This window comes from Epinephelus moara, chromosome 16, assembly GCF_006386435.1.
Source record: "Epinephelus moara isolate mb chromosome 16, YSFRI_EMoa_1.0, whole genome shotgun sequence".
Taxonomy (NCBI): domain Eukaryota; kingdom Metazoa; phylum Chordata; class Actinopteri; order Perciformes; family Serranidae; genus Epinephelus; species Epinephelus moara.
Window position 1 is genome coordinate 33,792,465 of NC_065521.1, and position 27,695 is coordinate 33,820,159.

Sequence of the window (27,695 nt, forward strand, 5' to 3'; positions counted from 1 at the left end):
AGTCCCTCAGGAGGAGCTGGAAAGCGTTGCCGTGGAGAGGGACGTCTGGAATACTTCACTCAGCCTGGTGCCCCCGCAAACCGGCTTCAGATTAATGGTTGAAAATAGATGGATCTAGTTTAGAAGCAGTTTTTGAATTCCAGAGAACTGATCAATATAACCCCTTAACATCCAAGTGTTCCCTCTTTATTTCCCTTTAGCTTTAAGGTTGTTGAAATCATCTTATTGTTTGTATCATACTATGGTATTACACTGTACATTCTATTTCAGCTTTACGTCATTCATTCATTCATTCATCCATTATCTGTAACCACTTACGTACAGTGCTGCAGGGGCTGGAGCCTATCCAAGCTGACATTGGGTGCAAGCCAGGGTACACCCTGGACAGGTCATTAGACTATCACTGGGCTGAAGCTTAGAGACACGCTCACAATCACATCTACAGGAAATTTAGAGTCACTGATTAACCTAACATGCATTTCTTTAAACTGTGAGGAAGCCAAAGAACCCAAAAAAGTCTCATGCTGGAGAACATGCAAACTCCACATGGATTCGAACCCAGAACCCTCTTGCTGTGAGGTGACAGTGTTAACCACTGTATGCCATGCTGCCGGTAGTTTTAGGTCATTTTGTGAGCAGAAATGGCAAACAATAACTGGCTTCAGCTGCTCAGTTGTGAGAATTTGCTGCTTTACTTTTATTTTATGTGATTATAAATGGAATATTTATGGGTATTGAATTGTTGGCAGGACAAAATAGGCAAGCAAATTACATCATTTTGTGATGTTTAATAAATCTAAGCATTAATCCATTGTCAATAAAACAATTAGCAGATTAATAACCCTTTGTTGCAGCCCTGAAGTTTACATTGAGTTAAACTCCATGCTTTTTTTAAGACCCCATGTTTAGTTTTTATTTACTATTTGTTTTAAGACTGCTGTGCTCAAAATTCAGTCAGATTTATTTAGTATCTTTGGGAGCTTTGGCATCTCTACTAGGAATTTAAATACAGTTGTGTGGGTTGAACAGTGTTTAGCTGTGGGTCAGGGGGGTTTAAGAGGAGTACTTACTGAGAAGTGCAACTCTGCAAATGTTGAGACATCACAGTTTTGACAGGCTGTCTGCTGTCCTTGGTGCTGATGTGTCTCATTGGTCATGAGGGTCTGAGTGTTCCCCTCCGGGCCTGCAGGGGGTGGCAGAGTGCGCTGCTGCTACATTTCCATACCCTGAAAAAAAAAACAGCATGTGAGTGGCAGCAGAGAAAAACATGGCGATGGCCGCTAATGCAGCCCGTCTCTGTCGCCTGGCAGGACGGAGTATCACCTCCCTGTCGGTCACCACACACAGGCGAGCTGTCAGCCTGCAAGCCAGGAGATGCTATACTGCCACACCAGCGGGGAACAGTGAGTGATGTTTTGTAAACGTTAAAAACACAGAGTTGTTAGCTTCTGAGCTGCTCATCAGAGGTCAGAGTCCCATCTGACAGCTTATGATTTATGTGTGTTATTGTTCTAGACTTCTCCTGTTACAACCTGCCCTGCTGCTGCTGCTGCTGCTGCAACAACAAACTCAGTGACTGGGCTGCAGCCGTAGTAACAAAGCAACAGTTAGCACGTCTTGTTGGCAAAATAAATAAGCAAATGAAAGCTACGGAAGTTGAGGAAACATTAAGCAAGTTTGCACGGGTGGATACATTTGTCAGATTTCTTTGAGCAGCTCCTCAGCTGGCATTGTAGTCTGAAGTGTGTGTGTGTGTTGTCCCTAAAACTGAGTGGATATAGTGGCGGTTTTAGGCAGGAAGACAGGGTGGGGCAAATAAACGTATTCAGACAGATACAGCACTAGAGAATTGCGCAATATTACCGTTTTACATAATGCGCTAAGATGTGTCCACACAGTTTAATACAGATGATGACGTTAGTCCGGCTGGGCACATGCCTGTTCTCAGTCTGCTGTTCCAGTTACTGCTGGTATGCGCTGTCATTTTGCTCAGTTTAGCAAGTCCAATTTTACCACGCTGCCATGCTGCTTTCATGTTTAGTAATTCTTTCAGACAGATATGAAGTACTTAAAGTCTGTTCTTCATCAGATAGCATCCCCTTCGGATAACACGACGGCAGGAAAAAAGCGTCTTCTCCGACAAGCTAGCTGTTAGCCATTTTTCACGGACAACTACTCCACGTTAAATACGATTTTTTTTTAACCAGCGGTTTGATTTATTATAATATCCCGCAGCTGATGGACAACGAGATATGAAATCTCAAATTTCTCTTAAAAAAATACTTTAAACTGAGTGCTGAAGAAGCTAATCTACGTCGTTCATCGTTCAGCTACCAACGTCTGTCAACTACCGGCAAATGACGTCAACAGGCAAATAGCCAATGAACTTGCAGATGGGCAGTTTGGAGCATGCGCATTGCTGTTTTCCCGCACTCGCTGCACTTGGCATCACAAGCTAGCGGCCAAGTATAATAACAACGTCATTTTATAGCTAATGTTCAGCCCTTAAAATTGTAGAACACTGGAAAATAACGGCAGCAATTGAGGATTTTTTTATAGCATGCATTATTCCAGAATTATATTAATTTCTAAGTCACTCAGCGCCACTAAAACCAAACTCTTTTGTGCCGCCAGCAGGTGGGGCTTTACCCAAAATAACCAGAGGCCACTTGATGAAATTTGATGACTTTAGATTTTGACAAAACCAGAAAACCCTGCAACGTGAATCTTTGTAAATTTATATTTAATTTAATATATTATTACTCTCAAAACTCAAAGTTTAGGACTTGGGACTTGAGACGTACTTGTGACTTGCAAACAATGCCATAATCCTACCTCTGGTGGCCTCTAGCTAATTCATGATGTTTATGCACACTGGTGGCTCAATGAGTGTTTGGTTGTTTAGATTTTCATCTGAAAATACATTTTAATTAACAGCTTTTTTGAAAAGGGATGTGTCCTGATTCCTGACTTTCCTATGATGCTGTGCACAGACTGTATTTGTGACAGTTTGTCCCTCTCTATATAATACGGTATTCATCTGAAATAATAATTATCAGTGTGCTAACAAGATTACAAAAAATACAAACAGGTAAATTACCCAAAATACTGTGTTGAAAAATACACACTTATTACAGCTGTCAGCGTGACCTAAAATGTGATATGTGCAGTGGCAATTGAAGTGAAATTCCAAATCAGGTCACAGACTGTGTTGGGTCATTAGTAACATAAGGAGTCCAGTTTTCTCGAAATAAGATTCAAGAATATGGACTGTGTTTCTTTTAAACAATGTCTCTCTGTATGTTTTGTGCAAATGAAAAAGGCAAGTAAAACTTGACAAACTGACAGTTACTTCAAAGGTTTTGACCGATGTGTTCCCTTACATTTCTGTCCAGACTTTGGTGGTAACAAAGATACCAATGAGACTTCTAAAGCATTTTGTCTTCTTGTTATTCTCTGCAGATCTTCAGTTCAGGCTTGATGAGCGAACAGCTCACAGCAGTCTTGACCTCTTCAAGAAAAATACTGGCGTCATCTACCGCATGCTGGGCCTGGACCCCAGCCACGTGCAGGACAACCCAGAACGTTTCCGAGACTGGGCCGTGGTGTTTGGCGACGAGAAGATCAGCAGCGGCCGACACTACTGGGAGGTGACAGTCAAAAAGTCTCAGGAGTTTCGTCTGGGTGTGGCTGAGGCCGGGATGTCCAGAGAGGACTGTGTTGGCACCAACAGCTCCTCCTGGGTGTTTGGATACGCTCAGCGCAAGTGGTTCGCCATGACCAATAATAAAATAGTTCCCGTGACACTGGTGGGCAAACCAGACCGCATAGGCATTCTGCTCGACTATGAAGCAGGCATCCTGGGGCTGGTGGACATCAAAAAACCCAAAATCATTCACACCGTAAGGGCCCGGTTCAAAACACCCCTCTGCCCCGCTTTTGGACTTTGGGATGGGGAGCTGCTCACACACTCAGGTCTGGAGGAGCCTGAAGGCCTGAAGTGAAGCAGGATGAGTGGTGATGGTGGTGTTAGGGTTTAGGGGGGTGTTAGGTGTTGAGGTTGTGTTTAGTATCAGGCAACATTTATCACAACAGTACATCAAGGAAAGCAATATCTCTGCAGAAGTCATTTACAGCTTAATTACAGGTGATGGTTTATTTTCCATGGTCCAGCTGGTGCATAATAATGACTCATAACAATGCAAGTTCATACTTTGTGTATGTCATTTATCCTCAGGCAATTGTATCACAGACACAGCATTGTGTGTACCTCATGTATTACCTCTCAGACTAACTGATGTGAAACAAATGTTTCTGAGAAGAACATTAACTGCCAAGTTTTTTTTTTTACGCGGTGTTCTCGTATTACTCACAGTTACAAAGCTGAAATCAACACAAAACCTTTTTCAGTCTCATGTTCATACTGTATATTGTTTAATAAAATAACTTCAATTAAACTACTTTGACATTTCTCGTTTATTTACAGCAGGATGATACATATTTACAGTGACGACTTAATCTTAAGTCGTGTCAAGGAATCACTTCACTGAGTTAAATGAAATAAAACACAATGAATAAAATGCAGTCATTTGAGATGACTTGCAAAATAATACATTTTTATCACATGACTTAGTCGAGGAGGTTAACTTAGCTGTGTCTGACTCTCTCAGTACACTTCATACTAACAAGCAAAAGCTTTGATTTAATTATGTCATTTGCATAACTTGAATTATACATTTTTCATTAGAGTAACCCAGATAGGCAGTGTTCCCAGGGCCTGAGACATGCAGATACTAATGTGATACACAAGTGACTAGGGATAGGAATTGAAATTGAGAACTGTTTCCAAATTGTCTGATCCATCAGAATTGTATACCTCTGCTCTTATGAATTCCTGTTATCAGCGCCGGCATGTTTATTTAACAGTTGCGCATTGCAAAACAATGACATCAAACTCCTGTGTCTACGCTGCTGGAAACAAGGAAAAAGGAGCCATCACAGAGATGCAGAAATGGTCCAAAGTGAATTTCAGGGATGCCATTTATTTGACACTACGCATAAGTGCCACAGCCTCCCGACTGAGCAGCACTGCAGCTACTGGAGTAAATATCCTCTTATAGTAACATCAGTGCAGCGCAGGCAGGCTTAGCAGGTTTTTTTTAACAAACGCTGTACAAATATGCTCTTTTCATCTACACTGCGTTCATTCTCTGAGATAATTAAATGGCTGCACTGACAATTAAACCTGTGTAGGCCTTCTTTTTACCACACAGAAAACTGAGCAGGAGCCAATAAAGGAATTGAAAAAGAGTCAGACCGATAAGAATCAATAATAGCATTGGTATCAATAAATACTTATCAATTCCCATCTCTACAAGTGACCAATGAAAAGAGTTCACATTCCTCCAATAATAAAACAATCACGATGTTAACACAAGATATCAGCAGTGAATAAACTGGCCTATGAGCCTTAATGAACTGATATAAAGTACAATCAAACAGCCCTTCCACAGTTACAGGCACAAATGCAACTGAATCACCTCCCATTGACTGAGAATAATTAATGAAGCAGCTTTGGGAATATTTATACAGTTATTACAAGGGGAGCATAAAAAACCCTGATTAAACAGCATACTGATAAGGCAAAATATATTTCAATATATTAACAATAAATAAGCACAGTATATTAGATATTTACATCACAGTGGCATTTTCTATCAGAAGCAGAGCACAAAAACAGTTCATTAATATTGCAAAACGAGCTAAATCATGGCTTACATTAATGTCATTTTTTTCCCTGATTATACCGGGCTTTGTTGATACTTTACATTGTTAAATGATTCCTCCAGCCTGCAAAATAAAGGACCTAAAGGGACAGTTCACCCCTAAATCAAATATACATACTTTTCCTCTTACCTGTAGTGCTATTTATCAGTCTAGATCAGGGGTAGGCAACCTGCGGCTCAGGATTTATATGGAATATGGAATATATGGAAATGAATAACAGTTATTTCTTAACATTTTAATTTTCATTCATGATTACTGTAGCCGTAAAGTGATTCTTACATTTTCCAAATGTATTAATGAGTGGCCTATACACTGTATAAAAAATGTTTTAACATCTCATCAATTATGCCTGGAGCTTTTTCCTAGAATTTGCTCAATCTCAATAGTGATGACTGAGCTTGAGTCTCCTTAGTGAGGCTAGCTATTGTTTCCAAATCCAAAAAAGAAAACGTCCCAAAGGAAAATAGAAAATTTCATAGTGAGTGGACAGATTCGTTTGTTTTCACTACAAACGCTGTCAAGTTAAAGTACCAAATAATTATAATTAACCCACTGCAGAGTAGCTATTTTGTTGTAAAACATATTAGGAATGTTTAAAGGCTAATTTAGATTAAACAGGCTGCGTTGCCATCATTATCAAGGCACAAACATGTTTTGTGGCTCCAGACAGATTTTTAAATTTTTTTTAAATGGCTCTTTTGATTGTAAAAGTTGCTGATCCCTGATATAGATAATTTGGGTGTGAATTTCAGAGTGTTGGAGATATCGGCTGTAGAGATGTCTGCCTCTCAGATACAATGAAACTAGATGGCACTTGGCTTGTGGTGCTCAAAGCGCCAAAAAATACATTTAAAAAACTCAACAGCAATGTCTTTGTCCAGAAATCACAACCTCGTTGTATAGAGTTTTCATGTAGGAACTATTTTCTTTCTTCTGAACTACACCCAGAAACTGTATCACCACGCAGAAGGAAGCGTGCATCTACTGCTAGCTCACCTAGCACCACGGAGCTAGGTAACGTTACAGCTCACCCGAGGAGGACGCCATTGATGTTTACATCTCATGTTGTCACATCCATAAGTAGATGCACACTTCCTTGGGTGAACTGTCCCTTTAATCCTGGACTTCAAAGTTTTTCAACAGTCTAAATATATAACCTCTATTATCATATTAAAGACATTTATTCATCAGGTCTCTCCATCAGACTGTGTCCTTTCAGTCCTCTCATAATAAAACAGATATATTTCCATTACAAACCCTCTGATCCCTTATGGTTTAGATGATGCTCTTTAACGTGTCTAGTGGGGTCTTCTGCTCCTCTGTGTCACATGGTGCCTCGCTCTCAGTGTAGACACGCTGGTACTCTTGCAGGACTGAGACAACGACATCATGGCCAAACTGCATGGCGTCATCTAGAGGTGTGTTCCCCCATCTGATAGATAGCAATGTAATATGGAGATGATTGTTCGGGTTGGTAATATGGAGATGGACATGTGTTTATACTATTTCTAATCTAATATCAGATGAATTTATGTTTAAACCCCCTACCTGTCTTTCATGTAGGGATTCACTTTACATACTTCAGTTAGGAAGACAATAGCTTCCACATGACCTGAAAGACAAAAGGGAGCAACCCCCATGCAATATTTAATTTATTCTCGATTTCAAAGAAGAGACTGTTGAAGAATGAATGAACTGGTAATGAAGTGTCACCTTCTGCAGCAGCAATGTGGAGTGCCGTGCGAGAGTCGTAGTCTCTCTGCTCCATGTTCACAGCTGAAAGAGCAAACCTGGAGGGATAACAGAGGAACAGAGGGAGCGCACATGGAAAGGTTGACTCCAGTGATGGCAAATTATCAGAAACCCTGCTGAGTCGCCCGACAGTGACATGAGTAAAGAGCTCGTTAATATGAAAGCTGACGTGTTTTAAAAGGCAGTGAATGAACTCATGAAAGAATACTTAAACATTGTGGGGAATAAGCTTCATTGCTTTCTTGCCAAGAGTTCCCATCTCTCAAGTCCATATGGTAAATATAAAGCTATAGCTGGGACGGTATGCGTAGCATAAAGAACAACTAGCCTGGCCCTGTCCAGAGGTAACAAAAATTGCCTACCAATACCTATAAAGCTTAATAATTAACATGTTATGTCTTGTTTATATAATCAAGTGTATAAAGTCTAGTTGTGATTCAATGGGGCCGGGTTATGTGCAGGAATAACTCTGTAACTACTATAAATTGTGGAGGACATAAAACCTGGGATCAGAATCTTCACTCTTATGACTCTTACTCAATTAGGCTCACTTTTATAGTAAAAAAAAATATTGAAAATAAACTATTCCCCAATTTTCAGGCCACCCCCTGGATCTCCCTCAAGGACCACTGTGGGTCCCCGGACCCCTGGTTAAGAACCACTGGTCCATTCTTCTCTAAATGGGACAATAATTAAAAAAATGAAAATCACGCTGGATTGAATAAGACCTGAAACTAGCGACTGGGACCATACATTCATTAGAGAAATGTTTACTGAGGTCATAAATCAAATGAGAATACATTTCATTTTCTTATAGACTTCTATTCAATCAGACTTCTTTTTGCAACCAGTGAAGTCATCCCCTGTCGGCTGTTAGAGCTGTTAGAGAGAATGCTGGTTTAAGACACTTCTACATTGGCTTCACTTTTCAGACCCCTGAGAAAAGGCCTTAAAAAATCTAACTTGTTCGGAAAAAGAAACAAATTATAATAGATTTAGTTGTTACGTTTAGACAAAGCTGTTTCCCCTGTGTTCAGTCTTCTAGGCTAAGCTAACCTGCTCCTGGTTCCAGCCTCATACATAACAGACAGTGTTATTGATCGTCTCATCTAACTCTCTGCAAGTGAGTGAATTTGTGCATCAATGTCAAACTGTTCCTTTAGGATTGCATCATCCAGCTGATGTGTATTCATCTGGTGTCTGCGCTTTGTGATGAAATATGAAAGGCGACATTTCTGTTTTTACTTACCTCCTCAGAGCGGAGACGTCACCGCTGAAGGCTGCAAACATCAGGTTTACCACGGACTTGTTCTAATGAATCAACGGGCAAAAATCATATGAGTGTGGACTGTTTCGTAAACATTTTACATACATTTTCTCTGCTTTATTTTAATCATTCACTCCAAGAAGCATCTATGTAGCCTGAATGAAAATAACAACCTCGACAGTTGTGGGGCTGAACTTACTGGATCTTCATCTGATCTTCTCCTGGGGTCATGTTTCTTGGTAAAGTGTCTCAGATTGTCATAATTGTGGAAGTTGAAGTGAGACACCAGCTCCTAGTGGATCAGAAGAAGATTAAGATGAAATATTTAAACCATGCATATACTGACAAATTGGATAAAGACATAATTATGAAATTGTGATGGTTACAGCATACCTGACAGAAGTGAATGCCACGAACACTGTTTCCAAGCCGATCCAAAGGTGGGGACCAACACATCATGCCCATGACGTTGGGTACAACCAGCAGAACAGCACCTGAAACGCCAGATTTAGCAGGCAAGCCCACCTGAACAAAAAGGAGCAAACAAAAGGTCGCAGTTAATCTCACGACATGCTACCACTCAGAGCTACAAGACTCACAATGCTATTAAAAAGATCCTTGAATTCCAGGCGGCTTACATGGAAGGCAAACTGTCCAGAGAAGTCATACATGCCACAAGAATGCATGAGGCTCAGGGTGTTACGAACGGCTTCAGCACTCAGCACACGCTCGCCTGTGATTGGACAAATGCCCCCGTTGGCCAGTGTGGCAGCCATGACACTTCCTGACTCACAGGTCACCTCAATGGAGCACAGCTGGAATGGAGAAATACAAAAATCAAAACTTTGTAAACTGGAGAGGCACACAGAACGGTTTAGAATAGTTTTGCTTCATTGCCCAGAGTTAGATGCGTACATCTATAGCTGGTTAGCTTGGCTTAGGGGGCGGCAGTAGCTGAGTCCATGGGGACTTGTCTTGGGAAGCGGAGGGTCACCAGCTCAAGTCCCCATTTGGGCCAAATATGGAGTGTGGGCTGGTAGCTAGAGAGGTTCCAGTAAGTCTCCTGCCAAGGTGCTGAACACTGAACCCCCAACTGCTAGGGCACCTGTCCATGGGCAGCCCCCTTGCTCTGACCTCCCTCCATTTAATGCATGTATAGGTCCTGTTTGTGCATGTGTGTGTATATTGGGCCTGTGTGTACATGACAACCAAGGGAAAAATTGAATCCCCCCCCCAGGCATTAATAAAAGATATCTTCTTCTTCTTAGTAAAAAGACGAGAAATAGCTAGCCTGGAGAATAAACACTATATCTGTATAAAAAACAAACTGTAAAATCAAAAAGGGTGGTGCATGGACTTTATGGAGTCCTGTTGTAACTGTGAGGTTGCCAGGCAACCAGCAGATGCTTTAAGCTACACTAAACTAAACTAACCAGCTCCCACTTGCAGCTTCATATTTATCCCACAGACCATACAAAGAGCAGTACCCATCTTCTGATCTAATTCTCGATTAGAATTTTTTTTTTTTACTTATGTCCCAAAATATGGAACTATTTCATGACAGTTTCATCCACAGAATACTACAATGCGAAAGACAAAAGGTGGGTTACATCAGCAAGGATTAATTTGAAAACATGATCATAGTTTAAATTTAAATCATGTTGCACCAAACTTTAAAACTATCTTAATTTAAGATAAGTTGAAATCACTGCCTTTTTGAGATGGACTGAGTAAACTCACCAAGTTCCTCAAAGACAGTTAAAGGACAGACTATACTGAAGTTTTATGATTGTGATAAATTTCTCTCAAGATATCGGTTCAGCAAGGAAACCATTATGGAACTGAACAGGAAGATTGGACCTGCTGTCAAACATGGCAGGGAAAGAAAGAAAATATGAAACTGTCTGCCAGCTGCTGTCGGGCAGTCTCTTTTTTTCTTTACTGTGCTGTTGTCCATTTTTTTTATCTTATCTTTCATCTTCTTTTATTATTTTATTTATCTTCGATAAGTTTTTTTCTCAAAGGAGGATAACCTGCTGAGCCATCATGAGTTAGTAGCCTAATGCAATGCAAATTAATTTACTTATTCATTTAATTTAGGTAAGCGAGTATCACCATATTGATTTAACTCTATTTAATTTGGGTTTACATTTTTAAAAAACCTCTGGTTTACTAAACATAAATTCGATTTTAGTTGTGCATTAGAGCTTTAATCTAGATTGACATTTTTTAAACTCTGATTACAACTAATTACAGATTAAATTAATCCTGGTAGGTGAAGCCCTGCCAAAGGGTCTTACCTGAAAGTAGAAGTCAAGAGCTGCTGTCATATCTGCATTCTCGGGAAAGCACTGCAGGGATTAAGATCAGAGTCAGCATATAATCAGGACATTTATTTTTTCTGAAAACCTGAGCATGGAACAAGCACTTGAAGTCATTGTATTTAAACATAAGATACACCATAACTCACTTTTTTCTCTTTGAGGTAATAACCGATTGCATAATTCCTATCACCGGTCTCCCTCTCGGACTGGAAACTGCAAGAACATAACAGGTATTCAGAGAGTTGCATTTCGTGTGACGCAGGACAATAAGGTTGCATTCCTTGAAGTGCAGTACTCACGTTGCGTTGCTAAAGCCCACAAACTCTGTACCAGCCAAACTTTTCAGGAACTCCATCACCTGAAATAACGCCATGGTTCAGCAGGGAGACCAAACAAGTATGTGGCATCAAGAAAAAGTCTGGAAATTAAAAACTTCTACTTACATAGTCGAACCTTTCGGCCTTATTTGAATGTGGCTGTCAACAGAGAGGGGCAAAAGTCACGTGCTGGTGCCAATTTTAAGTATGCCAACAGTCAGTGAGTCTCTATAGATGGCAGTGTTTGAATACTTTGACACCAAAGTGTACATGATGTCTTTGTGCCTGTCAGTGCATGGCAATGTGCACATGGTGGCCCGTGGGCTGTTTATGGCTGTGCTTGGATTTCACAGACCAGTAAGGGATTATTACCAAGTTGTAAAGTTACCAAATAGGGACCGTAGTCACATTCATATTTAATGGCTCTACCTTTAAAGGTTAAAGATGGTATCAAATATTAGAGAGTTGAAGGGTGACCTGGGGCTAAACCTCATTGCCAATACAGGAGTTGATTTTATTTCTTTGCAGGTGGTTACTCTCCAGGTGCTCTGACAACTAGTTTTTGAACAAAACATATAAATTTGTGACATTTAAACTTTTGCAGGTACAGCTGTTCCCACCGGGGCATGAATATTTCAGAAAATCAAAAACAGCTTTTATCAGCTTTGTAGTTTTCCCATTCTGTGTAGAAAATTATCAACCTTCTTCGTATTGAACCTCCTCAGTATGCGTATAAATTATATGCAAATATAATATTCTCCAGCAATATTGTTCCCCTCCACACACACACACACACACACACACACACACACACACACATACACATACACACACACACAAACACAAACACAAGCGAGGGTGGCTAACACACCTTCTGTTTCGGGGGCTGTTATTGGCCAGGAGCACACACACGCCCCTGATGCTAGGCCCACACACACACGCAGTTCCTCCCTCGCTGCTGAACCTGACCCACATATGATAAAAGTCCAGAGTATCTCTTCAGTCAGCTGGAAACATTATGAAAACTCCATGAAGGAAAAATAAACAGCCATATATGGATAAACTCCACCCCCACAACTCTCACAGTAAGGACAAAGCTCCCAGATAACTCTGACGGATGGTCAGTCGGATGTTAATGACCAGAGTCCAGCTGCTGGGCGCCAAGTGACCAGCTAATAGATGAGTGATTAGACAGTACGACATCACTGATAGCTTCAGCTTAGAAAGGTTTCACTCTGTGAGCCTGAACTCAGTCCAATGATTCAATCGTTCAGGCCTTTAAGACCATAATAAATGTATAAATAATATATAATCTAATATATAATCTAATTTTCAGAACCAGAAAACTTATGTTTCACAGCACAAAAGCAGTTTGCAATCACTTCTTTCACACAGAGTGCGAATAGTGGCAGTGCCATGTTTCACAATGATTTCTGAAAGCATTTTTCAAATACATTTGTGAGTCCTGGAGGGCACCCACATGACCATGCATGAATCGCAAGTGCAGCTTTTGTTTTGATGAGTGAAATGTGGTTTCATGTTGCAGATTGCAGCTTTCATTTTGCAAATTTGATGAAATGGGTCGCTGTACTTTTTGCTTCTACTGAGGTTGCAGCTAAAAAACAGATATAGAGCATCAGTTGTGGTCCTTTTATTAGTGTAACACAGAAACATATCTGATTATCCTATTTAGTTTCTTTTTCTAATACTTTTGAAGGACTACATCGCTGATTCTATTTATTTATAGTAAGCCTATATCTCAGCATTTTATTAACATCTTTGAAGAAAAATCAAACTTGTTGTTTTAAATGTTTAGATTATTATCCAAGATATAAACTTCTCATAAAATCTCACAGGATACGGGCAAGATGAAGACCTGAACACAAGCAATATTCACAGAGCTTACGCAGTTAAAACAACCAATGAGCTAATAGAAGAGTGTCAGGAAGAAAACAGATTTTTTTTTTTTAAAGCTTGCTAAATATGTATGATTGTTAAAAAAAACAAATAAACAAACAAAAAAACACAATACAGAGAGAGATTTGTATAAAAAGTCTCAACAAATCATCTCCAATGAAGTATTCACAGAAAATAATCTAATCAAAATTCATTCAAATCGCTCGTTTTACGAAAACATTCTGCAGATGCCACATTCACTAATGAAGCTCAGTGTAAGATCAATCAGGAAGACTGTCTTCATGCTATATCCACTCACAATTGCCTCTCTATCCCACTCCCATCACTTCCACCAATCAGCTGACGATGGGTGTTCCCTCTCCCAGCTAGCCAATCAAACTTTGCCACAGTGTCCTTCAGCCATTTATGTTGCTGCTGCCAAACTTGAAATCTGTCCTCCTCTCTGCTCCTGTTGGCTGTCATTTTAGGCGGAATCGTCTCGCCCTCCTCCACCCCGTTAACCTCCAGTCACCTGATCCTGAGCCCAGGACGAGCTCATCAAAATTCCTCTCACACTCCTCTTCACAACCAGATCCTCCGCTCCCTCTTCATCTCATCACCAGCATTACCACCACCAGCATCTAGACTCCACAGGGGGGGCTCCCTAATCTACTGTCTTTACCACCCTCCTGCAATAGATGACATCACGATGGTGCCAAAGACTTTTCACATTTCCCATACCTATGTACACATGTAAATAAATTTTCTTTTATCTCAGAAGAGTATCTCCTGATTGAATTTGGGTCAACTGTACAGTTTTTCAGTTCAGTCAGGAACACTTTAGTCAAAGAAAACTTTATTTCCATTTGCAGTATTATATTTGGTGGTATGGCTCTGTTCTGGGGCCCCTCTGCCTTTCCTCTGGCCTGCATGGAAAACCATAAGGCAGAGAAAGCACACCTGCCTGCCCTTCCACGTGCAAATGACGAAAGCCTGAGGGAGAGAGGCAAACCCCCCTGCCCTTCCATGTGCCTACATGGAAAGCCTAAGGCAGGGAGAGCAGCAGCAAAGACCCCCAGGACTGGAACAGAGCAGCATCAATGACAAACAGAAATGACATTGATAAGTCAGACACAGCATCAAAAGGAGGAGCTGGGGTGGAGGCGGGTTGCAAAGCAGCTTGGAGAGGAAGCAGCAACAGTAGGCAGAGATCAGCTGATGTAGCTGGGATGTGAGCTGAGCTTGACATTGTGTCCTGCCTGAACTAACGCTATGATGAATTTGTTCTGTACTGTTACAGTTATGCATTTCATATAATACGAAATATCCATTAAATATGCCTCTTAATTTGGGGTTGTCAGTTTACTCAATGATAGAAAAGTGGTCCCTTAAGGAAGATTGTCGGGAACCACTGGCCTACATTTGATCTGTGTAGTGAGAAGCTGCAGCAGAAAGCTACATTTAACATTTAACATTTAACAAGGTCTCAATTTCAAAACATTGTTTTTGGCATAAACAGATACTTCCTGAGATTCCACTCTTTGTTTTTCACCCTGACATCCTAATTAATGACAAATGACTGTTAGTAAGTATATTTTGTGTGTGTAGTCTAAAATGAAAACCTCTGTATCTACTGTCATATCAGTGTGTTCATTACTGACAAGCCTTCAGATTTTACCTTAATTAAAGAACTGATGACGATAGCTCCGGCATTCACCATCGGGTTGTGTGGTTTATCTGCATGAGAAACGAGAGAATGTATTACTCATTTACTCCTAAACACAAGAGCAATAAAGTGCTGAGATCAGAGAGGATATTTCATCAGAGTAACTGATGTGCTAATAAACTGAGCACATAAAGTACAGTTCTGTTTGCTTCAGAGGGAATGTAATAGAAAATTGCTTCAAAGTTAGGTGTTTAAATAATAAAGTCCTTCTGGACAACTTATTTTCCAGTAAATTCTTGCAATATCTTTGTTCTGTCAACAACTAGAGACTGTTGAAATTTCTGTTTCCAAAATTTCGCAATCACATTCTGGGGGAGAAGGTGTGCTTTGTGGAGTTTCACTTTTTACAAATCCAGGATTAATCACATGTACACTCAGTATTACTGTTACTGTTTGTTCTCATGTAAAAAGGATAACTGGAGTGAAAGTTTCAATAACGCTCACCACTTACCATCCTCATTGAGTGACAGCTTGTTGAACTTGAATCCACTGGGCTCTTTGCCCACAAAGTGGTGAACATTGTCACCGCCGAACTCGTGCACAGCGATGGCATACTCCAGAGGTTTCACACACGACTGCAGACAAAAGGGAACCTTGGTGTCACCAACAGAGTGTCTGCATGGCATGAGGATGTGATGGAGAAGCATGGAGACAAAACAAAAATGGAGGAGTGTTAGTGAGGGAGTACACACGGTGGAGGTTTTCAGAATGGTAACATGATGAAGTGATGATGTCACCGTACCTCTGTCCGTCGATTGTGCACAGAGATACACCCCAGAGATCAGGACTGAACTTAGCCAGCTGAGGAATGTAATCAGCTACCTGCATGAAGACACACATGACAGTTACTGTAACGAATGAGCACACAATGGATTAGTATGTGGATTAGTTTATTACAGGGCTGCAAGTAACACTTATCCTCGCTGTCGATTAATCTGTCAATTATTTTCTCAAATAACCAATTAGTTGTTGGTCTATAAAATGTCAGGAAGTGGTGAAAAATGTCAATCAGTGTTTCCCAAAGCCCAAGATGACGTCCTGAAATTTCTTCTTTTGTCCACAACCCAAAATATTCTGTTTAATATCATAGAGGAGTAAAGAACCCAGAAAAAAAGTCACATTTAAGAAGCTTAAATCAGAGACGTCTTTTATGAAAAAATACTTAAACCAATAAACTGATAGTCAAAATGTGTGCCGATTAATTTTATAGCTGCCACTTAATGGAGTAATCGCTTACTCTTTGCAGCTCTAGTTTATCACAGTACTCACTTGTCCTGCCTCCTGCTGTTGTGCAGCCTCATACATCCTGTCAACGTGCATGGTGAACTCTTCAAAGTTCGGGATGATGAACTTTTTTCTGAAAGCCTTAGTCAGCAGCATGATGTTGTTGCCCACACATCTGTAAGAGGACACATTATTGAACAGACGTCATGAGGAGAATTACAAAGAATTTCAAATACAGACCCTGTAATTACAAAAACACCCCAGACCGAAACACATACACATAACGATAAGTTGAAGTGAATTCAATTTTGTTTTTGGTGCTCAGTTCATTTACAAAGTGCCTCTCAGTGTCTTTGTCCCTGGTTACTTTGTGTGTCTTGTGGACATTTTAAGGAAAATCCTGCATAGTATGCCTTTAAGAACAAGAAACCAGAGAAGGACATAATCCTATAATAATTTACTCACATAAATGGTAATGACTTCTGCATTTATTAATTAATGAAATGACCATAGCATTCAGAGTGCTGTGCATATTAACTAGATGACTACAGGCTAGTATGGCTGATTGACCCTTCGTTAAGTCCTGCCCCTGGACGCAGACTGGCCAATCATAACGTAGCTTCAGGCTGGATCAGACCAGGGTCATTGACTCTGATGCAATCGTTTCAGATTTCCTTCATTTTCAGGCTGGTTTTGTGGATTTGGAGCTAAATGTTGTGCCTGGGGCACGTCGTGTATTGATGATACTCGTTACTTGGAGAGGTTGGAAAAAGATATATGTTTCTTCCCTGTTCCAAAACCAAAATCAAACCCTGAAAAGTGTAGGGTTAGCTAGCTAGCTACTGAAGATATAGCCTACTGAATGTATACACATGCTGCTTTTGCTTTGTAATGATTATAACAGTGAAACAAGGACCGACCCTGCTGCACAGGAACCAGTGAAGGGAACACTGTTCATCTGCACGCACTGTGATGCCACACAGCTGGTTCAATATCAGCAAAGTTTCCCTTTATATTCATTGTGTTCTGTGGCGATCAGCAGTGATGTGGTGGTTCACTTTGACACTGTGATCTGTAGCCTATAGTTCGGCTTTAGCTTCTAACTATCTTTGTCTTTTTAACCTGTTGTTGCTGCTGAGTCAGTTTGACATCCTGGATATATCATTCAAACACAGATTGTAGACCCCTCTGTCTGCTTCTCTCTGGAATCACTCTTTCATTTTTCCAAAAATATGATAATATTTCTTCAGGGAGTGCAGTTAGTTACAGTGTGGGCTCCTGCTTATTTAGCTTGGACAATCACAAAGGGGCAGGGCTTAGCGAAATGTCAAGTTGACCTCTGAAAGTAAGGTAACAGTTATTATGAGTTACAGTTATATGGTTGGATAGCATTTTTTACAATTAGCAAGAACACCAGACAAAGTTTTGCTTCTCTCAAACACCACAGCCTCAATCACTGAGAGCAGTTCTGCCTAAAATGTGTTTGTATAACTGAAGATCCAATCAATATAATTGACATGCTCAGCTCCTCACTGGGCTTTCATCATTTTGTTTTCATCACACTGGAGTCAAAGCAACAGTCTTCAGGCCAATAAATACCCAACTAACAAACACGCCTGCCCATATCAGCAGATCCTGATAGTTATTATAGATTTTCACTACTATGATTGGTCAGCAGTGTTGTATGCTCTCAAGGAAAGGTCTGTGCATTCTGTCACAGCTGGTCTGAACTAAAATATCTGGCCTGCAGCCCTCACTAATCCAAGGCGATGCTAGCGTGAGGTTTTGAGACACCAGGAGAAGAGAGTGGAGAGCGCCTGCATTATTCATATGAGTCATTTCCTAAAAAAAAAAAAAAATAGGAGATAGTGCTCTCTATTTCTAGTAGCATATTTATAGTAAGCTCTCAAGTGTTCTTCAGGAAAGGATAGCCTCGCAAATCAAAGAAAGCAAGCAAAAAAGACGGACACGGCCAATTAAATTTGACGAAGACTACCAGACTGTGTAACACTCTGCTGTTCCAGACCAAAGGAGGAGATTGAGTGAATTACACTTACAAATGATACTGCTGAGATCTGTAGAGTGCACTCATGTAATTGCCACAGTGTGGACTGGAACTCAACCAGAATGATGCCCTTTTTTTAACAGCCCCTGAGACCCCTATGTCTTTCTGCACCGTCCACTGCTTTGACTGCCATGTGTGCATGTGAATTTGGTTAGCAGCAGCTGTCGGCCGTAAAACGCCTGTCTCTGTCAGTCTCTTGGACTCAAATAGCGCTGACCACAGTTTACTCCTCCTGTTACTCCTTTGCATGTCCACAAAAAAGTGTGAATAACCCCTAACCTCACCTAACCTTACAACTTGGATCATCCTTTTTCCTTTGCTTTTTTTGCAGATCTGCTGGTTTCACAAACTAATTTGAATATGCAATTTCCAACTGAGAAGAAATGTATGAAAAACATTAGAATAAAAACCAAATTAGAAAAGCACTCGGAGAGCGCAGACCTCCGCCAAGCAGCTTGGATTTTATCCACTTCGCTTCAACCGATCACCATTTATCATCTGTTCCTTGTCCCATTATCAACCTTTCCTGAAAATTTCATCAAAATCCGTTCAGAACTTTTTGAGTTATTTTGCAGACAAACAAACCAATGCTTGCAAAAACATAACCTCCTCGGCGGAGGTAAAAGTGGTTGTGCAGCAGTGATAGAAATCAAGTGTTCATATACATATATATGTAATTACAGAGGGTGTTCTTTCTACTTTTCTCTCGCAGGTGAAAGTTGAATACTCCCCCTCTGTGCATAACTATGTCTCCATAAATACACAAAGCTTTTCTCACCTTCTGAAGAGCTTCTTGTCCATCATGACAGGCCCTATAGAGTCAAGTGAGGATTGTCGCATCTGACGGACACAGTCACGCAGCCGAGGGTCAGATGTTAACAAACCAGTTTTTCTCAAAGCCTGGAGAGGAGGTAGATAAAGCAGGTTTTTAAGACGGAAAAAGTGCAAGTCATAGATGACAGACATTATTCATAAACATTTTGGATCATCGTGCACAGTAGTGTTTATGTATTTTCAGTTAGCAGGGTATCAAACAAGTAGATGGATATAATTAGGGGACTTAAAAGGCTCAGGGGTGCCCACATGGGATTTGGGAGGAAATACAGGCGTAGACTGGCTCACTGGAATCCTTCTAGTAAATCACACGTCAAGCTAACAGTCACTGTGTGAAGCATGTGCGTCTATTTTGGGGACACCATGTGCATGACTGATCCGACCTACGAGGCCCCAGAGTCATCTCATCTGGTAACTGTAAGCAAACGGACCAAAAAGCACATGGCTACAAGCCCGCTGTTGCTGTTGTTGAATGTCTGTGAGTGATTCTTTGCTTCAGGGCAGGAAATGCTAAAGATGGGGCTTCCCTCGTCGAGTTTTATCCTTTGACTGAATGTATGAGAGGGTTTTGTGTTCAAGTCTGTGGAGTTTTTGAATAACAACACACAACAGACACAGATAGGCCTTGTGAAAAATAGCTCAACTAACAAGATATAGTGCAGGGGTGTATGTCTATGGGCCAGAAGCAGGCCGCAAAAGGGTCCAACCTGGCTCACTGAATGACTTTGCACGCCTAGTATTAATGCACTTGCAAAGGCCAAGTGGTGCCAGGTTTCAGGAGCACATTAACACTGAGGTGCCTACTTTATGCAAAGAGCTACTTTAGAGACTTTTCCACCCTGAACACAATACAGTTATCTGAAAAAACTACAACAACAACTTATCGTGGTCATTAAACATTGTGCAAAACATTGTCAATCTGCCACCTAAGTACAAAAGAATCTGTATCAGACACTGCCAAAAAGATTTTTTTAGATTCTTTAGATTTGTAAATGGTTTGGAACGCAGCAGACAACTTAACCTGCTTCCTCAATAGCTTCCACTTTAATTTGGTGTGGTGATGGTAGAATTAATACACAGGGGTGGAAATGTATGTAAAAATGCACATGTAATGACAGTGAGTAGCAGAATGACTGAATGTGGAAAACTGAGATATATTGTTGGAATTGTACGTATTCTTCTTAGGACACGTCATGCTGTTCATCATCCATTTAGTAAATGAATGAACATTTTCTTCGCGTATTTCTACTTCTTTACACTGAAAGAAAGAGAAACATTTGGAGGTGTTGTTACTTACGGGTTATTATGCAGTGGTTTTACTGGTCCAACCCACTTGATATCAAATTCACTCATAAACTAAAATTAGTTTAACCACACTGACATAGTGTTTATTACATGATATCTTAACTAATGAAATACTGATGTACCATGTATGCCTGAATCTGTATATAATGAATAAAACTGTTATTAAATACACATGGTCGTGTAGAGTTGACACAATGTTGATTATTTGATTCAAGTCATTATAAAAATAAACATGATATAAATACATTGTATCTAGCTGAGCGGCAAATGCAAATATTTGCTGGTTTTCTTAGTCTTCTATGATAGTAAACCAGGTATTTTGGACCGTTGGTCAGATTGAACAAGTAATTTAAATAATCAAACCTGGGCTTCTGGAGGGTGTGATGGACTTTTTTCTTTACTATGTTCTGGTGTCTTATAGATCAAACAATTCATTGATTAATAAACAGTACTGAACAATCAGTTACATTGTCAAGGGCACTATAGATATATAATATATCAATGTATGCCTCCACGCACCAGTCAAGCTGCAGTTATAGTTTTGTTAATGTTTGTGAAAACGTGGATGCTTCAAACACATTTTCAACCTGGCAGCCAAGAAGATCTAAACAATCAACACAGTTTCAAGGTGGACACGAAGATTAGTGACAAGGTTTTGTAAGGTCACAGTGACCTTGACATTTGACCTTTCAACCACCAAATTCTAATCAGTTCATCGCTGAGTCCAAGTGGACGTTTGTGTCAAATTTGAAGAAATTCCCTCAAGACATGTTCATGAGAATGAGACAGATGTAAAGTCACAGTGACCTTGACCTTTGACCACCAATATCTAATCCATTCATCAATGAGTCCAAATCCATAAAATTTGAATGTTTTTGATGGATTTGCCAAACAGATCACTGCCAGGTATCTCCATCTTAACCAGGCATCTTAATCAGTCGACAACAGTTTCAGCTATTTAAATGTAAATCAGCTACTTTCCACATCTTTATAAAATTCAGTGTCATTTCCTTGATACTATTACAGTGATTTCCCATCTTACGCTGCCATTTCTACAACAGAAACTGGATTTAACTAACTAACTCTGGCTTTAAAAACAATTATTTCTTTCTTAACAAGAAATATTCTTGAAGGCTGACTATGACTTGTTAGGAAGAATGTTTTGCAGTTATCGACACAGAAGGACACTAACACCTTCACCATCTATGCTCTAACCCGGTCACCTCTACAAACACAGCCAATCATCCGTGGCACGACAACAAGCCTCCTGTGTTGACACATGTCTCTTCTCCTGAATGTGTGCTTGTTTTTAAAATTACTGAGTTGCCATAGACACTGAGTTCACCAGATGTCCATGTCTGCCTATCTTTTAACGTGACTGTGTAAAAGGTTGCACCACGTGAAGCTAAATGAGAGTGAGATTAATTTCAAGACAAAAACACCACACAGTATATGTCCTGGTCACCTTCTGAGTATGTAGGGTACAGAACGTGCCCCTTGCAAGACTTTAAAAAGATGAACTGTGGCACAGATTCATAAAAGCTCAACATCTTTTCAGTAATATGTGTGTGTGGGGTGCCAATGTATAAGGAGGTCTGTGCCTTACAGTCTACCATAGTCACTCTGTAAACTCTTAGGTTCTGTAGTTAAAATTAAATGCCTTTAATCTGGTTGCCATCACATCTGGTGGTACAATCTCAAAATTAAGATATTGTAATTAAAGCCCCAAAGTAATTAAACTTCAATGTTAAAAATGCATGTTCCTCTGGTGCCGATTCCCTCAGAGTCACACCTACTATATTTAGTCCTATTACATAAGACAGTCTTTAAACACCTTTTAAACTTGACCCCGTGTTCAGCTGGAGACACTCTGGAATCCTGTCGCGGGCTTCTATATACTCCCCAAGGTTGCTTTAACATAAGCCATAGGTGTTTTATGGAAATACAATACTGCTGTAGGGCAGAGTGTGTTTGTATGTACATCCATACACGTCATGGAAAGTCAAAAGAGTCCATGGCGTGACAGAGAGTGTGACTGTGTTGTTGACTCACAGAGATGAACTGAGACAGGGGGATCATCTCCTTGCCTTCAGTGATGGTGTAGAAAAGTAGGTCCTCCATGCTGGACATCAACCTACTTCTGCCAAAACAAACAGCACACATAACATGTATGTTGTAATCTTTGATTTTGGACTGGCTCCAATGTATCAAGTGAAAACCATGACCGGTGTGCCAATGCTTGTGTTGACAACATGGCCTGTAGTGAAAATACTGGCAAACATCCAGCTATTGACCTAGTTCTTCAGACAATGTTATATGTTTATATGTTTTCTCAGGCGCCTTTGGGTCTAGCATACCTAAAATACACATGTACTTTGAAATATTATTCACCTTGCCAATTTAAAAAATGATAAACACATTTTTTTTTTTGCCCAAACCCTAATTGTGTACTTGTAACTCATATACTCCATGCCAATCATAAAATCTATGAATAATTCAATTTAAAAAATGTCGTTTTGTGGGAGACAATGCTTATTTGCATTCTTACCAAGAGTAACTAAAGGACAAAATTGATACCACTCTCTTATCAGTGAGTTAAAGCGATAATTCAGTTTTTTTTAAGTGGGGTTGTATGAGATACTTATCTTTAGTTAGTGTATTATTTATAGTAGAGGTCAGTCGGCACGCCCCTAATTTGGAAAAGAAAGACTGGAGTCCAGCAAGGAAGCTGCGCACTTTACTGCTTTGGAGGGGTCAGCAACAAAACATATTTTAGACACCTAAAAAAATCCCACCTAAAACAATCAATAACAGTTCAAGTGTACGTTATATTGAGAGTATTTTAACCGCATTACCTTTCTGTCAGACAGCTCGTTCCAACAGGGAAGTCATTAATGGCTTCAGTTCCATAAGTCTACACTCTTCAAAGCCACCAGACTCCATTGACAAAAGCAACAATTTTGACTCATTGAAAACAGGAGCTGCTGGTCCACCGCTGCCTCACTCAGTTAGTTAGTTAGTGTTATTGTGTCACTTTGGTTAATCAGAAATAGCCCATTTAAATGCCAAAATCACACAATTACACAAACAAAATAACTATTGAGGCAGTGGTAGACCAGCAGCTCCTGTGTTAAATCACTGTTTTTCTCAATGGAGTCTGGCTTTGAAGAGAGTGATATATTGGCTTCAGTTTTCAGTCAGAAATTTCTGTCTGATGCAAAGGTAAAGCAGTGAAAATACTCCTAATGTAGCGTACACTAAAAGTGATATTGATTGTTTTTGGTGGCTAAAATACATTTTATCATTGATCCAATCCACAGTGGTGAATTGCTTAGCTTCCATTGTGGAATTTCTGCCTGTTTCTTCAAACTGGGGGCATACCGACCACCATCTACTGTAGGTAATCAACCAACTATGGATAAGTACCTCATACAACCCCACTTGAAAAATCAGAAATATCCCTTTAACATAAGTAACTAGATAATGTTATGTAATATTAGCTAGAGACAAAATATAGTTAGCTTAGCATAAAGGCAGGAAGTAGGGGGAAAAGTAAGCCTTCCTCTGCCCAAGGATGAAAAAAACCCCACCTACCAGCACCTCTACTGCTCACCGATTAAAACATTAAAGTATATCTCGTTTGTTTAACCTTTACAAAAAGGTGTGTAAAAAAAAAAGACATTTTGTGGATTTACCTGGGAGCACTTCTCGGACCGGACTGGCAGAACGCAGTAACTTCCTGGCGCCATGTCATTAGTCTGTGGTTGCTAGGCAACCAGCGGAATGATATTAAACCGCATATGCCAACCGATACGCTAACTCTTTAAAACTAATACATATATGCTTTAAAACCGCAACTTGTTTTACACTTTAGTTTGTTTATTAATTAAAAAAAACATGTACTGGGCGTTGTTTTTCATTTCATTTATTTATTTATTACTTTTGAACAGAACGGGCTAGCTGTTTCCGTCTCCGTGGTTAGCTAACGTCATCTGCTAGCTTTATGTTTGGCTAACGTTAACGGACAAATATGACGGTGGGATTGCTCTTAAAACGCCTCGCAAGAAAGTGAATAACGTTACTGGTAAGAGCTGTTGCCATCAAATATTTAACACAAAAAGTTAAAAATTATGGTGAATGCTGAACTTAAGAGATGTTTTAGGCTTAAAACATAAAGTTGAACAGACAGTCAACATAATAGGATAGTCAGAGCGGCCGTTTCCATCTGTTTCTATGCTTAAAACAGATTTTACTGTGGTTACTGACCACCATTATTCTTGTTATTGTTAACGTTAAGTAGGTGTTAAGTTTTATGATATGGTATGAGTTGCTAGTTATAGTAGCATGAAATGTTACAACCACACAGTTAATTACATCTGACATCTCTCAGGAATTTCATTGTTGTAAATTTATGAAAAATATTTTGGCTAATTAATGGTGATTTATTCGTTCATAGACACCCTACTGTGACCTACTTGGGGTGCTCTTGGTCCACATCAGGGGGCTTTTGTTCGTGAAAGGCTCTGTGGGTGTGCTGTGATGCTGCAGCCCAGCAGGGGAGATGAACAGGTTGCTGCGTCCTCGACCAAACAATGTTTTCAGCTCCAACTCTGGCGGAGATCCCTGCATTTTTAAATAGCTGCAAGATTCCCGGGTTAGCTGTCCTCAGACTCTTCAGGCAGTGCATTGTGATAAGTAGGGCTTAATCTTTAATAATTCAGAAGAGTTTATTTTTTCCCCCCCAGTAGCTGATCTAGAGAGATATTTGTGACCAATGCCCCTTGGTCCTCAGAGCTTTAAAAGCAGCTGCTGTCTTGCAGACTGGGTCAAGTGAAGGCTCGGGGGGCGGGGCTGTGACACAGACAGCATGTTGGTTCAGACGGTGGGGTCAATACTGTAACTAGCAACTACTGAAACCACTCCAGTGTTTGGTGTAGGTATAACTTTCAACTGCAGCTGATTATTAAGGTGGAAAAATCACGTTCATACTTAGGTTATATTACTTTTAGCACTTAAAGTCTACTCACTGATCATTGGGTATTCAGCTTTTTCATCCTAAATAACTTGCAGTGTATTACGTTTCAAATTAAAAGAAAAAAGCAACAGACCTGGGGTGACAGAGCTTTCTCCATAGCCGCCCCCTCCCTCTGGGACTATCTCCCCAAACAGGTGTTTGCGGAGTGATTGCATCAACCTTTCCGGTTCAAATCACTCGTCAAAACGTTTCAAAAGAGCTTTTAATGTGTTAATAATGTTGGATGTATTTTTGTGAATTTCAATTTTATGATCGTTTATAACTAATGTAAAGTGTCTTTGAGTGCTATGAAAAGTGCTCTATAAATAAAATGTATTATTATTATTAATAGATGAATAATGTCACTGTGGACAGTGTAAACATAAAATACTGTAGTGATAATCGTGGTCCAAATTTGAACATAGAATTGTGGTTGAAATTGCTAGGAAGAGCTCAAATATCACTAAACAAATTTTACTCTCCAAACATTGCAGCATTTAGCATCAACTGGCCTTGGACAAGTGGACATATGTCAGCAAACAAGTGTATTTAAAGGAGCGGTTTGTAGGATTTAGCGGCATCTAGTGGTGTGGATTGCAGATTGCAAGAAGCTGAAACTTCTCCCCTGTGCCAAGTGTGAACCAAGTGTAGTTAGCAGCTTCTCTGTCGTCACAGAGAGGCTGCTAACTACAGTGGCTAACACAAAAACCTGGATGGTCCTATCTAGAGCCAGTGTTTTTTTGTTCTCTTCTACTGTAGAAACATAGCAATGCAACATGATTCGTATTTTCAGGTGATTATACACTCAATAAAATATACTTATATTCAGTTTCTAAAAATGTATCTCCCTAAATCATACACTCTGAAGCTTTAACTCTTATTACAGAAATTTGACCATTTAAAGCCTGGAATTATTTACTTTTCCTTGTATACATTCATATACTGATATTTCATTTATAATATATTTTCTTTTTTCTGCAACTTTATGTTTCGTTAATTATGTTGCTTTCCAAAGATTTGCTGTAGAAGAACTACTACTAGAAAGACATCTTACTATTATTATCAATAATTACAAGGATGGTCATGATGATGATGGCAAAAAATGCTGATGTTAGTAAAAATAATAACAGTCATTAATTATCTACTATTAGCTCTGTGGAAGAATACATATTTAATGATCTGCATCTCAAACATCTGTGCTCCAATGTGACATTCACTTGGTGAATCCCTTATCAGTATCACAACAGGAATCTATGATTAAGTGTTTCAGCTGTATCTGTCAGTTAAATTTAATCTTATATGGGGTGTCTTTGTCGTCTAAACAGGGCCTTAGTGGATAGAGCAGGCGCCCCATGTACAAGGCTGTTGCCGCAGGAGCCCGGGTTTGACTCCAGCCTGTGGCCATTTCCTGCCTGTCACTCCCCCTCTCTCTCCCCCTTTCACACTTGTCTGTCCTGTCGATCAAAGGCCAAAATGCCCCAAAATATATCTTTTAAAAAAATAATAATAATAATCTTACAGTATTCATTGAATCTAAATATGGACTGGTGTAAATGTGTGTTGTTATTCAGTCAAGTAAATGATGTAAATAGGTAATAAGTCAAGGTGTCAAGAGAATTATTTCTACTGCTGTTAAGTGGCGACACCCCATGGTGAGTTTCCCACACTGACTCACTGAAATCTCACTGTCTTGTCCTCTAGGTGGCACACTCACTCCAGGACCCCATATTCAGGCTAGTCTCTGTTCTCTGACTCTGCTGTTTTGTTTCGAGGACACATCACAGTCGTGTGTCTGATACCCTTCCTCCCCACATACTGGTTTTGGCAGGCTTCCTGGTGCTTCAAACACAATTTATTGTATAATTTGTGATCTCTTGAGGTTGAGCCCTGGCTTCCTGTCTTTGATGACAGCTGCTTTGTGAGATGCTCCTCAGCATGACAGAGGCTTACTGTGATGGAGCTTTTTAAAGCATACTCGAAAAACAGTTGGAAATTTGTTTCTTTTTTTGCCAGTTATCCTACTTTTTGAACTATTTTTCATTTTCCTCCAAGGCAATCCTTGTGAAGGCAACTTAAATCAATCAGGAGATCAAGGATCCTGGTGATCCTCCACCACACCTACCTCCAGTTTCACAGCACACATGCTAATCATTCACCTTCTACCTTTCTAATGCTTGCAGACTG

The 27,695-nt window shown here is 40.0% G+C and overlaps 2 protein-coding genes across 2 annotated transcripts; one reads left to right on the forward strand and one right to left on the reverse strand.

The window, feature by feature from the left end:
- Window positions 1–1,243: 1,243 nt before the first annotated feature.
- Window positions 1,244–4,461, forward strand: spryd4 (SPRY domain containing 4). The gene is made up of 2 exons (XM_050065362.1): window positions 1,244–1,403; window positions 3,463–4,461. Exons 1-2 carry the CDS (start codon window positions 1,268–1,270, stop codon window positions 4,002–4,004), a joined length of 678 nt encoding a protein of 225 aa, XP_049921319.1. The 5' UTR covers window positions 1,244–1,267; the 3' UTR covers window positions 4,005–4,461.
- Window positions 4,459–25,288, reverse strand: gls2a (glutaminase 2a (liver, mitochondrial)). The gene is made up of 18 exons (XM_050065357.1): window positions 24,973–25,288; window positions 22,550–22,637; window positions 19,137–19,258; window positions 16,339–16,468; window positions 15,812–15,891; window positions 15,521–15,684; window positions 15,022–15,080; window positions 11,574–11,606; window positions 11,430–11,488; window positions 11,277–11,343; window positions 11,107–11,157; window positions 9,445–9,621; window positions 9,200–9,331; window positions 9,006–9,098; window positions 8,789–8,850; window positions 7,501–7,577; window positions 7,336–7,399; window positions 4,459–7,219 (listed from the first exon to the last, which is right to left on the reverse strand). Exons 1-18 carry the CDS (start codon window positions 25,182–25,184, stop codon window positions 7,063–7,065), a joined length of 1,827 nt encoding a protein of 608 aa, XP_049921314.1. The 5' UTR covers window positions 25,185–25,288; the 3' UTR covers window positions 4,459–7,062.
- Window positions 25,289–27,695: the final 2,407 nt, after the last annotated feature.